Source organism: Ascaphus truei, chromosome 4, assembly GCF_040206685.1.
Source record: "Ascaphus truei isolate aAscTru1 chromosome 4, aAscTru1.hap1, whole genome shotgun sequence".
Taxonomy (NCBI): domain Eukaryota; kingdom Metazoa; phylum Chordata; class Amphibia; order Anura; family Ascaphidae; genus Ascaphus; species Ascaphus truei.
The window spans coordinates 79,414,104-79,429,178 of NC_134486.1; the positions used below are offsets into that span (position 1 = coordinate 79,414,104).

At 43.1% G+C, this 15,075-nt stretch overlaps 1 protein-coding gene across 2 annotated transcripts in view; it reads right to left on the reverse strand.

The window, feature by feature from the left end:
* Nucleotides 1–15,075, reverse strand: part of PLEK (pleckstrin) — a 121,959-nt gene that overhangs the window by 51,789 nt on the left and 55,095 nt on the right. Inside the window, exon 1 of one of the 2 annotated variants that reach the window (XM_075596087.1) lies at nt 5,723–5,852. The exons of the other annotated variant lie outside the window; for it this stretch is intronic. Coding sequence (XP_075452202.1) covers nt 5,723–5,770 — 48 coding nt within the window. The 5' untranslated portion in view covers nt 5,771–5,852. Of the gene's footprint in view, nt 1–5,722; nt 5,853–15,075 lie in introns of those variants that run through there. 2 annotated transcript variants of the gene reach the window in all.

A 15,075-nucleotide genomic window follows, 5' to 3' on the forward strand; every position in this document is an offset into this window, starting at 1 on the left:
CATGTATCCATCATTAGAGCTCGGATCTACATTTTCTGGAAACTTGTTTAAGATGTTCTTTCTTTTTCATTTATTGTATCTTTTGGGATGTCAGCAATTATGTATATATGTATGTATGTATATCTTTATTTATATAGCACCATTCATGTACATAGAGCTTCACAGCAGTAATACACATGATAATCATATATATAACAAATAATACAAATAACACATAATGGGAATAAGTGCTTCAGATATAAAAGTGACATTTAGGAAAAGGAGTCCCTGCCCAAAGAGCTTACAATCTAATTTGTAAGTAGGAAGAATGTACAGAGACAGTAGGAGGGCGTTCTGGTAAGTGTGTCTGCAAGGGGCCAAGCTTTATGTACTGTATGAGGTGTACAGTGTCAGCCACAGAGCTACTCATATGCTTCGTTAAGGAGGTGTGTTTTAAGATGGGTCTTGGGCTGTGTCCCCAGTGTAGGCTGCAGCGCACGCTACGGTGTGCGCGCCACACACCACAGCACAGCCCTCTATGGGGCAGACACCAGTGGCCGTGTGTGCATGGGCGCTTAAGCGCGATGACTCGATCATGTGTCGTGACGCAATCATGTGTCAACGTGCAGCCAATGGAAGGGCAGATATCCCCTTCATGGCCCCACCTCTGTGTATCCCATCGCTCCCCTACAGACCACACAACACGGCTTTCAACTGTGCACGTGCCGCCAGGCGCGCTTGCTGCAGATACGACTGGGACCGTAGCCTTAAAGGTGGATAGAGAGGGTGCATGTAGATATTGAGGGGAAGGGCATTCCAGAGGTGTGGGGCAGTCAGTGAGAAAGGTTTAAGGCAGGAGATGGCTTTAGACACAAAAGCTATAGAGAGAAGACACCCTTGAGCAGAACGCAAGAGAGTCGGGATGGTGAATAGCGAGAAATTAGGGCAGAGATGTAAGGAGGGGCAGAAGAGTGTAAAGCTTTAAAATTGAGATAGAGAATTGAGTGTGTGATACGGGATTTGATAGGAACCCAGGAGAGGGATTTCAGCCGGGGAGACGCTGAGACAGATTTAGGAAAGAGTAGAGTGATTCTGGCAGCAGATTTGAAGATAGACTGTAGGGGAGACAGGTAAGAGGCGGGAAGGCCAGATAGCAGGAGGTTACAGTAGTCGAGACGGGAGAGAATGAGGGCCCATGCCAGAGTTTTAGCAGTCGAGTAACAGAGGAAAGGGTGTATCTTTGTAATATTGCGGAGGAAAAAAACACAGGATTTAGCTACCTTTTGAATTATCCCCAATATGTACTTTTTGATTCTTTAAACTTGTCACTGCCACCAGGGACGGAAATTCATTGCTGCACAACTAACAGTTCTAGCTCTGTGTGCTTTCCTATGAGTAGAGATACAGTGATACAGGCACAAGGCCTTGCTTATAAAAAATAGCTTAATGTGCTAGGAAAAAACAATCTATCAGCCTTTGTCATAGGCAATTTTTTATAATAAAAACAGCTTTGGAAAGAGATCTTCTAAAGTAATTAAAAAAATGCACACAGAAAAAAGGTGATCAGCGTGGACCCTTTGCGTGCTGTAGAGGTCACAGGGCCACTTCTCTGAAGTATTTACCTTGCAAAGCTTCTTGCATGTACATGCCTACTTGCATGTACATGCCTCCTTATGAACCTTCTTATATACTAAAACTTCTAGGCTCTATACTGTAAATCTAAATCATCATTAAGTGTAGATTTGTTTAGTAATTTAATGTTGATACTGGTACAGTAACAGCCTATGCAAGAGCTCTTGAGAAAGGCCCATGTATGGGTCGAAACATTGAGTGATTAACTTCACCTTTGTTGCAGATTGGAGTACCTGTTACATTAACCGTGCTATTTGGTGAGTGCCTGCTCTTGACTTTCTATATGTATGGATTTTTGGGCCCATGAATCTGCCTATTCTTTGTCACAATGTAGCTCTCCCTGAAGTCCAGTGCAGTCTGAGGTTACCAGGGGAACCCAAGATGCTAGAGATCAAAGAAAATCATGACTTTTAATACTAAATATATATATTTTTTTTAATGAGCAGGACATGTTCAGCAGACAGAGGGGTATTTTTGCTTTAAAAATGTGCAATGGAATTTAGTGAAATATAAGTGTTCAAACAAAATGTTCTTTCTCACATTTTAATCTTGTCTGTAACTGTTACATATACGCCCATAACATATATTGTCCATGAAATGTCTGTAAATATAACTTTTAACCACTGTTCATTTAATGTAACCATGTATTGTTATCAGAACTCTGTGCCCAGGACATACTTGAAAACTACTTGAGGTATCTCTCAATGTATTACTTCCTGGTAAAACATTTTATAAATAAATAAAATAAACAAAATAAGAGTCCCAAGAAGAGAATGGAGACGGCGGAGCCTAATGCAGTGTTTTCAACCTGGAGCATTAGGAGGGACACACATGACGGGAGATAAATAAGATGGCAAAAACAAGGGATAGTATAGAGTGATACAAAGAGGAACAGAGATAGTGACAGAGACAGAAAGAAGAAGGTGCTTTCCCTGCAATAATAAAAGAAAGAAGGTTGTTTACCTCCATCAATAATAATAATGTATATATTTCACCAAGTGTAATTATATTCCTTAAAATTTAAATTTTATGGCACCGGTCTCTTAAGCCTTGGTCATCTTACTTGGTGCATTGAACACAGAATGGGAATCCCATAGACAAAACAGTTGTTTTGGAAGGGCTCAGTTCAAAACTGTTGGGATCCCCAGCTCCCTTGGGGGTAGATAGCAGCGATGCTCAGCAAACACAACGCTGCCAGCATTTTTACTATTTATGATAGGACAGTGAAGGGGATACATGAAAAGTAAAATTGATATGTCAACATTGGTGTCCACTGGAAGGAATACCATACAAGGCTATCTGTACATGAAATCTCAACCAAAAACAGGGCGCTCTCATTTAAGCACATGTACTTTGTACTTGTATATTCCAATGCCAGGTGGTCTTGCCCTCCTCCAGAGAAAGCTTTGTCTATCATATAACCTCTTTTATTCCTCTTTTGTTCCATAATCTAAGAGCGTTTGTTCTCTCTCCATTTAAAAAATAATAATAATACATAAAATATGAGCAGGCACTCCTCAACTCTTTTATAACGTTTCCACGGTGGAATAACCGGACGCCACCTCCCGGTATTAAATCAATAGCAGAAAAATATATTTATCCTCAGCTCTCCTCAATAAGTATAAAAGACAATTTTATTACAAAAATAGACACATGCTAAAAACAAGGCGACGTTTCGGGCAAAGAGTACGTTTCGGGCAAAGAGTAAGCCCTTTATGTAACCTTTTGAAGAAAAAAAAGAGTACGTGTGCCTGAGTTGCTTACAGATGGTTTCAAGTTCTGTTCAACGTTCTGTTCCCTTCCAGTAAAAAAAGTCCTAAAATTTCTGCTTCAATTCAGAGAGGGAAACTAGTAGTTCAATCAAGCAAACTATGGGTGTGTTTGTGGTGCACATGTATTCCGTAACCTAAACTGTTGCTTTAACTTCCTTCTTTGGCTTTGCTGACGTTTAAGCCACACTAACCTAATTAGAAAACACATCCTTTGTTAATTTCGCAATAAACATGTTATGTTCTGTACGGTGAGTCTTACCTTTCATTTTTGTGCTTTAACATGCCTAAGATAAATGCCTGTATTTGATGGTTAAGAAAAAATTGTTGCTATTTCCTAAATAGAAAATAATGGTTCTATTGCCTAGTGATTCAATGCAAATAGTATGTGTCCTAAGGAAAAAGGTTACAATTAATAATAATGCTAATAATAATAATACGGGTGCTAAATATTTGTAAGACTATTTTGATTGTATTATCTTTTTCAACAATTTCACCTCTAAGAGCATGTATTGTATGTCCAATAAACAATGTCTTTTTTTCTGTTTGCGATCAATTCTCGTACTGTTCAACGCCTGCAGAAATGTTTTTGGAATGAGTATATCATTCCCAGACAGCTCTTACAATAGTTTTTATAATAAATAATAGATTAAACACTATACCATTTCCTATTATCTTTAATGTGGATTTTAATGTGGACTGGGTGAGATACTTTCCCTACATTTTTAATTATACTGTAGTTATGTTCATATTGATCCAGATGTATGACTTGGAAAGACCTGTGAGGTTTAGTAAACTGTACATTTTAATTCCATCAAAGAAGAACTCCAATATTGGTCCCTCCTGAACATTTCTTCAATACCAGTTCGGCTACCAGAACTTTGAACTATAGCAAGAAGGCAAACATAACACAAAATAAGGGTTCCTATAATTAAAATGGTAATTTTTTGATCATGGAAAAACGAACTTGTGTATTAGAGGATAAATATATTAGATTCCTAAGTACCTGGGAGCCATGGATGGTGTATATGTAATGACCTTCCCTCTCTTGGGTCTCATCTTCAAATGTAGCTAACAGTGTCTCCGGCGGTTACTTTCCCATTCTGTATCTTACTGTATAGCTGTACCCGTAATGCATTTCCCTTGTACCTGAACTTCTTCCCACTCCATAGCTCTTTCCCGTTTTATTTTCTGTACCTCCCCCCTACTTCCAGCCATAAAAACAATAAACGACATTAAAATATATATATTAAACACTGTAATAACAGTGATAACATTATTGTCTCCCCATTGAATTTGTTATCCATATGATACAACTGTATGTGACTCGCAAGTAACATGTTCCCCTTTTTGTGTTTTGTACCCCACTCCCACTTTTCTTAACAAAACAAAAAAAAAAACAAATAAAGAATAAGTTTACAAAAAAAAAAAAAAATATATATATATATATATTTAATGTTTTTGTTCAGTTTTGTTTATAAAAACGTATAAATAATACAACCCTCTGAAATTCAATGCTGTAAATTATGGAAAAAAACAAGTTTTGGCATGTGAACCTTTAGCAAAATGTATGTTAACAAGCCAGTTTATAATTTACTAAATAACAACACTGTTTCTCCCCATTCTGGGACACATAGAGCAGCAGTATAATATGAAGATCTGAGCACTCACTGTTCCACTTTTCACTTCCTAAAAAATGTAATGAAGTATATAATTACAATTGGATTAAAATGCATCAATACATTCTTTAAGCAGTGAAAATCTGAGTGCCCAACTCTTCATATTACTTGGCATATTGATTTTAGGACTTTTGTGGGTAGTCCATGGTTTGTGAGCACCGATGGATGTACAACTTTGGTCCACATAGTACAAAATGAATACTGTGGTCCTTCTCATTGGCACACCCAGCAGCAGACACTTACTACTGTGTTTCCAACTGTCTGGCAAGTAGTAGTAAAGCCGTATCAATACATTTTCTGCACGATTTTCTTTTTTACATATATATAGACTGAGGTAAAGCTAGAAAATCCGACTTTGGCCATAAAATTGGGAATGCTGTGCTAATCTGCAGACATCTTCATTGTTAAGGGAAACATTAGGGTTTTGTAAAGATGTTGCCCATATTTACTAAGCAGTATTAGCAGTAAGACAACTTACAGCCCATGCAAGTGATAATAAAGGCCGCTAAGGTTCCTTGATGCGGTCCAATCATTTACTTTTACATTAATCTGCAACATTATCAAATGAGCAAAATCCAAATGACATAATCAAAACTATAAATTGACTGATAAGCATATATTTAGGATGTGGTTCAATATGCAGTGTACTGGCTGCCAACTTACCTTTTTAACAAGGTAGCCCTCCCTTATTTTCTGAGGTTCTCTTTCCATATTAAGCGCTTCTCAGAACTGTTAAGAAAGACAGTTACCGGTGTTGTGACAGATGAACTGTTGGCTATTATATATATATATACACTTCAGAGTTGCTTTCATGAGACCTCAGCCTGCCAATCACATTCACGCATGGTCATTTCCTTTTTTTTGAGGGCGTCCAAGGGGAAGCAAAGCAGAACAGAAGCAGAGAGCATGACAGCATGTAGTTTTAGAATGGAACATTCATAAAGCCAATTTCTATGCATTCTAGAAGCTCATAAGCAATGTATTGCAGTTATCTCTGGTAGAAAAAGGCGTTTATGCCCTTTTAGACATGTGCAAAAAGAACAATAAGATACAGAACTAATTGTGCAGTAATTATAGCTAATAGATAAAGCCTGCTATAGAGCCTGTGTCCAAATGAATCATTGTGTAGTTGTATATCGTTCATTCGCTTCAGAGTAAGATTTGAGGTTGACATATGTAACGCATGCGCTCACTACGAACAAGGCAGGACCCCGGTACTGAGGTGGGCAAGAACAAGACATCGCACCCACAGCAGCGGAGGCATGCCTGGAGAGTAGATAGTCAGCGTAGTCGGGTCTGGTTCGGAAAGATTGGGTTAGTTGAGATACTTTCCGGAGTCCAGGGGAGGAGCCAGTGGGATGGTCAATGTCCATTATGCCGTGGTCTGGGGTTGGAGCCGGGAGAGTGGTAGTATATCCGATAGCCATGGAGAGGTGCGGGTAATCAGAGGCAAGCCCGGGTCTTTATCCAGAGAGGGTCCAATCGTCAAGCCGGGGTCGTTATCAAGAGAGGGTTCTAAAGTCAAGCCAGGTCGGTGCACAAGAAAGCAGCAGAGAAAAACACAGGAACAAGGCAAGGCACAGCAAACGCAGGAACACAAGGCTACACAGGTTATGCTCAGCGAGGTGAAAGTCTTTTAACCAATAGCAAGGGAGGCGGAGCAGAGGTGCGGCCTCTGTGGAGGCTAGGATAGGTTGCAGGAGACAAGTGGGCAATTAAGAATACTTGCCACGGAGCTGGGGAGCGGTGAACGCCATCACATGCACGCGCCGTGCGTGACAGAGGCGCCACTCGACCAGGGGGCGGAGCCAAGCACCGTGGCACGAAGAGAAGAGCTGCGGATGCGCGCGTGCTCCGTAACCAGAGCAGGGAGGTGCGGTACAGCAGGTAAGGAGGGAACACGCCGCTGGGACGTGTTCCCCCGATTCCTTACAACATATTGGTAAATACCCTGATGTGATCTTTTTCTAGACATAATTTTCAATGTGCAAGCCATTTTGAGCCTTGTGCTTTCCCAGATTGATAGCGAGTTGGTCATTGAGGATAGCGGCAATTTGGTGCTATTGCGCACCTTCTTGGGGTACCAAATCAGATGCTCTAGTTCCAATGGGGAGCATGCCTCTCGTTCCAACGCGACCCACCTTTTAGAGTCGGGGTTGGTGTGCCATTGCACAATTTGACATAATTGGGCCGCTCGATAGTATGACAACAAACAAGGTACCGCTAGCCCTCCCGCCCCCGTTTGTGTGCGCATTATCTGTTTGCTCACTCTCGCCTTTTTGCCTCCCCAGATAAACTTATCTATCTCAGTTTGGAGGGAGAGAGTTTCCTTCAAACTTAACGGCACTGGGAGTGTTTGAAAGAGATACAAGAGGCGAGGGAGCAAGTTCATTTTTACGCAGTGGATTTTGCCAATCCATGAGATTTTATTTTTGGCCCACCTATGGAGATCCTCTCTCAGGGTCCGTATCAGCCGCGGGTAGTTAGCTTGGCCAATTGTGTTATATGTCTGCGTGATGTTGACCCCCAAATATTTAATTTGCTGTTTTTGCCAGCGGAAATTGAAGTTAAGGGCAATTAGTTTTTCTACGTGTTTAGGGAGGTTTATGTTAATAGCCTCCGATTTGCTCTGATTGATTTTGAAGCAGGAGACCCCATTGAACCGTCCCAGCAGATCTAGCAGGTTTGGCAAGGAGGTGAGGGGCCTGGATACTGTCAGGAATACATCATCCGCATAGAGTGCCACCTTATGCGTCTGGTTTCCGATGGCAATACCTGAGATGTCTTTGCTATCCCGTATCTGAGCCGCCAGCGGTTCCATACACAATGCAAAGAGGAGGGGGGAGAGCGGGCATCCCTGTCGCGTGCCACTCTTAATTTGGAAGGGTTCCGAAGCGAATCCCTGGTGGGTAACCCTAGCCGACGGGGTCGAGTATAGCGCAAATATAGCTTTTGTTAATTTGTCCCCCATTCCGAACGCTCCAAGCGTGGCTTCCAAGTATGGCCAGTCTATCCTATCAAACGCTTTTTCCGCATCCAGACTGAGCGCCATAACTGGTATGTCTTTATGATTGGCTATTTCTATCAGATCAATAATCCGTCGGGTATTATCTGAAGCTTGCCGACCCTGGATAAACCCGACTTGATCTGGGTGCACCAGTCTGGGTAGGATAAGACTCAATCTATTGGCCAACAATTTAGAGTAAATTTTGATGTCCGAATTAATTAGGGATATAGGTCTATAACTTTTACAGTCCTGTGGGTCTTTCCCTGTCTTGTGTATTACTGAAATGGACGCTTGGAGCATTTGGCTAGGGAACTGGGAGCCGTTCAGCACTTGGTTAAACATATGAAGTAGATAAGGGGCTAGTTGTTTTCTAAATTTTTTGTAGTAAAGGTTCGAGTACCCGTCGGGGCCCGGGGCTTTAGAGGGTTTCAGGTTTTTCATAACCTCCGATATTTCCTCCATTGTAAAATCTCTACCCATCACCTCTCTGTCCACCCCGCTCAAGCAGGGTATATTTGAGCTATCCAGAAAATTCACTAGGGCCTCCTTGTTCGCTGGAGATCTAGCTACTTTGTCTCCGTCGTATAGTTTTGCGTAGAAGTCTTTGAATTCCCTTACAATTTGTTTGGGGTTGGCGGTAAGTTCCCCTGATTCTCGCCGTAACGTTTGGATATTATAATTGCGTGTTTTGGAATTAATCATATTGGCTAGTAAGGTATCTGGTTTGTTTGCTTTCTCGAAGAATCTTCTCTTTGACCAACTTAACGCTTTCTCAGCCTGGGAAGTGAGCAGAAGGTTTAGTTTAATCTGGGTGTCTTTTATTTGTTGCAGGGTCGCTGCATTGGGTAACCTTCTATGTTGTTCCCAGTGCTGCTTTAACTCTGCTTGCACCTTAATAATTTTTGCGTTGCGCTCTTTTTTCTTGCGGGCTCCCATGCTAATCAAAACCCCCCTCAGTGTTGCTTTATGTGCCTCCCAGAGGGTTATATGTGAGTCAACGCTGTCTTTATTTTCCCTGAAGAAGTTTTTAATCTCCTCCTTGATCTTTCTCTCGAGGTCTGGGATCTTTAGTAGGGAGTCATTTAGTTTCCAGTTTGCTCTTGGCCTTTCCAGCCCTATCTGTGTGCACCTTAGCTCGATCGGTGCGTGGTCTGACCATGAAATATCATGGATCTCCGTATGGGTGACCGCGGAGACCAGTCTACTAGACACAAAGAAGTAATCGATTCTGCTAAATGAGTCGTGTGGGTGTGAGTAGAAGGTGTAAAGTTTTTCTAGCGGGTGGGTTTCTCGCCATGCGTCCACTAGCTGGAGGTCTTTTAATTCTTGCTCTAACGCGGCAGATCTGGGATTGGCTTTGTGGTTGTGAGGCCCGGAGCGATCCAGAGTTATATTCATAGCCACGTTGAAGTCCCCTCCTAGGATTAAGGCTCCTTCACAGGATTTTTTTATGACGCTGAATGTCTTCTTAAAGAAATCTGCCTCATGGGTATTAGGGGCATACAGCGTGGCTATTGTTATGGGTTCTGCATTTATGGCTCCTACGAGCATCAGAAACCTGCCCTCTCGGTCCTTCTTTACTTTATTTACTATTAGGCCTACTTTATTATGCACTAGGATTGCTACACCCCGCTTCTTTTCTAGGGCGGAGGATAGGAATACTTGGGTATATTGTTTATCGAAGTATTTGGGAGCGCTAGTGGTACTGAAGTGTGTTTCCTGTAGGAGGATGAAGTCTGCTCCCTTTTTTTTGTAATCAGTAAGAGCTATCCTTCGTTTGCATGGGGAGTTTAGTCCCTTGGTGTTGTGGGATATAAATGTTAGAGGCATGTTGGTGCAGGGTACTGACCTTGTATTCTTAGTGTTGCTTTTGGGTGTATCGAGCCGCTACGGTGCTGCTTCTGTACCTCTGCAGTACTCAGCTCTGTGCGGGGCTTCGGCGGTGGACCACTTGTGTAGGAGACAGTGTGGGGGAGGGTAGACACAATAGGTACGTGGGATACATGAGGGAAGAAAAAGAACACATATAAAACACATATCAACTTGGGAGAGTGGTCAGCGGCATAGTACCACTTTCTCTCCCTTGCCTGTGGGTCGGTGGGTCTCTGGAGCACGCCCTCCGACTCCGTCTTTCTCCAGAGGGCCGTGTCACCCCACCTCTTCCCCAGGGCTTCCTCAGGTTCTAGGGCAGCTGCCCCAGCCCGAGGGTAGACACACACGGCGACAATAGGACCGCCGTCCCAGCCGTCTAAATATCAACTTTATTAGTCTTAACTTGGATCTCGTTAAAGCTCGCATATGAGATAGTCTGCGTAAAACCTCTAATGTGAGAACAAACCCAAAACTGACCATGTAATCATAACTTTCCACAACTTGGCCCCTTTTCCTCTATATTTGTGACGCCCCTCCTATTGCCTGCTGAGCTTAAGCTATCTGCTGCATCCTGTAGGTATAATCTCTTCCCTTTTAGTTCAAAGCTTTAATTTAGTTCGTATTAGCTGTTCTTAGCTTAATTGCCCCTCCGAGGTATCTGTCCGTCTGGACCTATCTCTGCACCTCCCCATATCCCCTCCCGTGCCCCTGGCGTCGCTCTCTTTGCAGGCTTCTACCTTGGCATCTCCCCTTCCTAGCTTACAGGTATGCCTTTGTTATTTGTTGCTTCTGTATGCCCTCCAGCTTTTACCTCTCTCCCCCCCTGCTCCCTCCTCCCTCCTTCCCCCCCCTCAGCAGGCTCCTTCCACTTTCTGCTGCCCTCCGCTCTATCTCCCTGCTTTCCCTTGTGGGGAATGTATCTGTGTCCTAATCCCCCTGCGCCGCGCTGCTGGTGTATGTTGTGCTACTGTTGTCCACAGCCTCCCTTCGGTGCTTTGTGATATTGGATTGCTGGGCCGCTTCCGGGATCTTGTTCTTGCTCCCGCCTCTTCCGGTTTGGCACGACCGCCGCCATCTTGGATGTGGCGCCTCGATCGCGTACCTCTCGCGTGAGGCGCTGCCTCCTCCCCGTTGACATCATCCGCTGCCTCCCCTTCTCAGTTGGGCTCCGGAGCTGGTCCAAGATGGCCGCTATTCCTCTTCTGCTGCCGTCGGGGGTACAGGTAAGTGGTGCAGTGATGCTGTGGGAGATCAGGACCTTGTCTCTGTCGGGTTGCGATGCGAGTGCCGTGGGGGGGGGGGGGGCGCAGCCATGAGAGGGCTCCTGGTGGGGTTTTCGTGGGCATCTTTGGCTAGCTAAGAGGTAGGGTCAACTGTAACTGTGGAGAAACATTAATTCTTTAATTGGCCCTTTACCGTGGGCTGCGGGCTTGGTTGTTTTTGTTGTGTTTGTTGGTGCTTCCTACCTCCCGCCATGTTGGATCTGGGGCTGCTCTGTTTCCCGCCACTTCCTCCGTGATTTTATCTTGCAAGCCCAGTTTTGTAAGAAAGGCTCCTCCATCCTCAGCCTTCTTTATTGTGGTGGATGCCCCATTTTTGGACACCAGGAGCCCGAAAGGGAAGATCCAGCGGTATTTAACCCCTTCGTCCCTGAGGATCCTGGTGATTGGGGTAAGTTGCTTTCTTTTCAGCAACGTGGTGGGGGAAATGTCCTGGAAAACTTGGATCTTGTGTGACTCAAAGGACGGGTTATTACGGGTCAGCTGGGCAAACTGTTCTTTTATTCTGAAGAAGTGGAAGCGGGCGATGATATCCCGCGGGGGGTCTCCCGGTTCTGGCCTGGATCTCAGGGCCCTGTGGCAGCGGTCCAAATGCAGCTCCTGGGACGCTTTGTCCGGCATCAGCTGGGTCAGCCACCGGGCCATGAAATCTTCTGGGTCGGACTCCTCTTCTGGGACCCCCCGTATCCTCATATTATTTCTTCTCTCCCGATTTTCGGCGTCCTCCTGCTTATCTAGAATGTCCTGGATAGTGTCCTTTACTTGGGCCAATTGTTTATCTGTTCTATGGAGTGCTTTCACCGTAGTGTCCAGTTTCCTTTCCAAGGAGTCAGTTCTGGACCCTATGCTGCTTATATCTGCTCTTAGGGACGCCACCTCGGCTTGCAAGCATCTCTTAATGTCCGTGCAGAATTCCTGCATGTCGCGTCTCCGCATAATTCTGTTGCCGTTATCATTCTCCCCTTCTCCCTCCGAGTCGGAGCCGCTTAGCGGGAGGCCCTCTTGGCTGCGGGCGCATGGCTGATCTCCCTTGCTATAGTAGTCTGTCATCACTGTGGAGGGGCGCTTCGATCTTGTTCCCTTTGACATCTTGGGGGTATCAGCGGGCTATGTGGGTAACTTTCTTTAATTTTGGTGAGGTTTTAGCGCATTTATTGATTTTTTAGTGCCGGCTGGGAGCGGAGCTGAAGGTTCAAGCAGCCATTCAGTCCGCCGTCGCGCATGCGCATCTTGAATCATGTTTTGATCAAAAGATGCAACCAAATAACTCCTTTGTTACACAAACTTAGTTACATAGTTACATAGTTACATAGTTACATAGTAGATGAGGTTGAAAAAAGACGTACGTCCATCAAGTTCAACCTATGCTAAATTTAGACAACAGATATTTTATTCTATATCTATACTTACTTATTGATCCAGAAGAAGGCAAACAAAAAACCCCATTAAGGGGAAAAATTAATTCCTTCCTGACTGCAGGAATTGGCAATCGGATTAATCCCTGGATCAACATCCTTCCCATGTATACTTATTTGGTATATCCCTGTATACCTTTCCCATCTAAAAAGATGTCCAACCTTTTTTTGAACAAACCTATTGTATCTGCCATCACAGTCTCCATGGGTAATGAATTCAACATTTTAACTACCCTTACTGTAAAGAACCCTCTCCTTTGTTGCTGGTGAAATTTCCTTTCCTCCAACCTTAAGGGATGGCCCTGAGTCTTTTGTACTGCCCGTGGGATGAATAGTTCTTTTGAAAGCTCCTTGTATTGTCCCTGAATATATTTGTATATAGTTATCATATCCCCTCTAAGACGCCTCTTTTCTAATGTAAATAAATCTAATTTAGCTAGCCTCTCCTCATAAGTTAGAATGTTCATCCCATTTATTAATTTGGTGGCTCTTCTCTGCACTCTCTCTAGTTCCATAATGTCTTTTCTTAGGATTGGTGCCCAAAATTGTACTCCATATTCAAGGTGTGGGCTTACAAATGCTTTGTAAAGGGGCATAATTATGTTTACTTCCCTTCCATCCTTGCCCTTGGGATCTAAATGTTAAAATGATAGTAGTGTATTTTAGCACGTCCCTCTCTGCAAGGCTGGGGGGGGGAAAGCCTTGCAGAGAGGGACTGAGGAAGCAAGTTAGCCCTTACACAGGGATAGGTGTTTATTGTTTTATGCATATTTTTGTTTGCAGTATTGTTTAAAGGAACAGGCAATAAAGCCTTATTTTTATTTCACCTTAAAAACGGTCTCCATTGCATACCTCTGCATATATCACTGACACTTTGCAATGGAGGTAGAAATGTCTCAATAGACTAGTTTACAGCTGCATGAAACGACCGTAACCAAAAAAAAAAAATAACTATTTCTTGTACTGGGTAAGCTTACAGTGGTTGTGGTTTTTGTAGTTTTTTTTTGTAAATATAACACAAAGCCCGCATCACCATACTGAATTCAGTTGTTATTCAAAAAGTGCCTTTGAGCAAATTCTTTTCATGCATTCAAATGCACAAAGAAGCATACTTTTCCATTATGTAGAATTACTGGATTCAAAATAGCTAAGGTTATTCTTGTGGTTTATTATTTCCACAATGAAAAAATATGTATGTTCAGACCTTTCTTTTACCCTCATTAACAAGCGCCTCTGTCATCATTATGTCTAAGGACTGAACTTGTTGTTTTAAACAATAATAGTCAATAATTTCTGCATAAACATGATCAGACAATATTTCCCATCCAAACATATTTTTTAACACTCAATTTCCCGTGAAATTTATATTTTTCGGGCGATAATACGTATATCCAGAGACTTTGTAATGAGCTGCATACATACATTTCCTGTCATTGTGGCCTGGTCCCTTTGTAGTTTATCTACTGTGTGGTCCCAAATCTGTGACTGAATGTGCATGTGTATTATTATTATAACTGAAATAAAAATGTCCATATAACATAGAAGGGTCCCTCCAACCCTTTAACGTTTATAATACATATTAGAATCAGTCTAGCAAATGTAGGACCAGGATACAAGCAGATACAGAGAGAAACAAGCAGATACCAAGCAGATACAGCATGGTAGAAAGGGTCTATGATAGGGTAACTTCTGTAAACTAAGAATATTTTTGGACTTTCTTTCACAATGATTGAACTCTGAGCAGTTATTATAGAACTAGGCAGTGCCTGTGAGCTTTAACTTGCACAATCCAGGGACATGTTAGCACTATTTCAAACAGGGATACACTATAGATTCCTCAGACATAACATTAGGGGTCCATGTTAAAATGGATAAGAGCAACAGATGACTATCACCGAAGGCCAGACGACTTACACAGGTATTTCAGCACAAGGCCGAGTAAGGGGTTAAACTAACCGGGGTTTATTTTGGAAAAACCTAATAGGGAACATCACAAGCATAAAACAGTGAAAACACAAAAAACACTGTATAAACACTTAAAATAGTCAGATTCTGCACTTACGGGGTTAACAGGGGTCTCCTATCTCTCTCGTTGCTAGGTGCAACATAAGCCCACTTACCCATGTTATCTTCTGCAAATCAAGCCTTGTCCGCAGCTACAAAGTCCTGCGATCATTGCTGGCTCGTATTTCCAGGCCGTCTCCGATCACAGAGACTACCCACGAGCAAGGCCTGGAACTCTGGAGCGGCCTTGCATTTGTAGATGTCCCCCCATTCGCATGGAGAAATGGAGCTCGACCAATCACAGCATGGCGGGAAGTACAAACAGGCTAATCACAGAAGGGGGGGTGCGGTTACAGGTCTAACCGTTTGACGATTGTGACGTCAGGTTGAGCGGGAAATATGGATCGGCTAATCAGAGAAGTGCTATGGCTACCATTG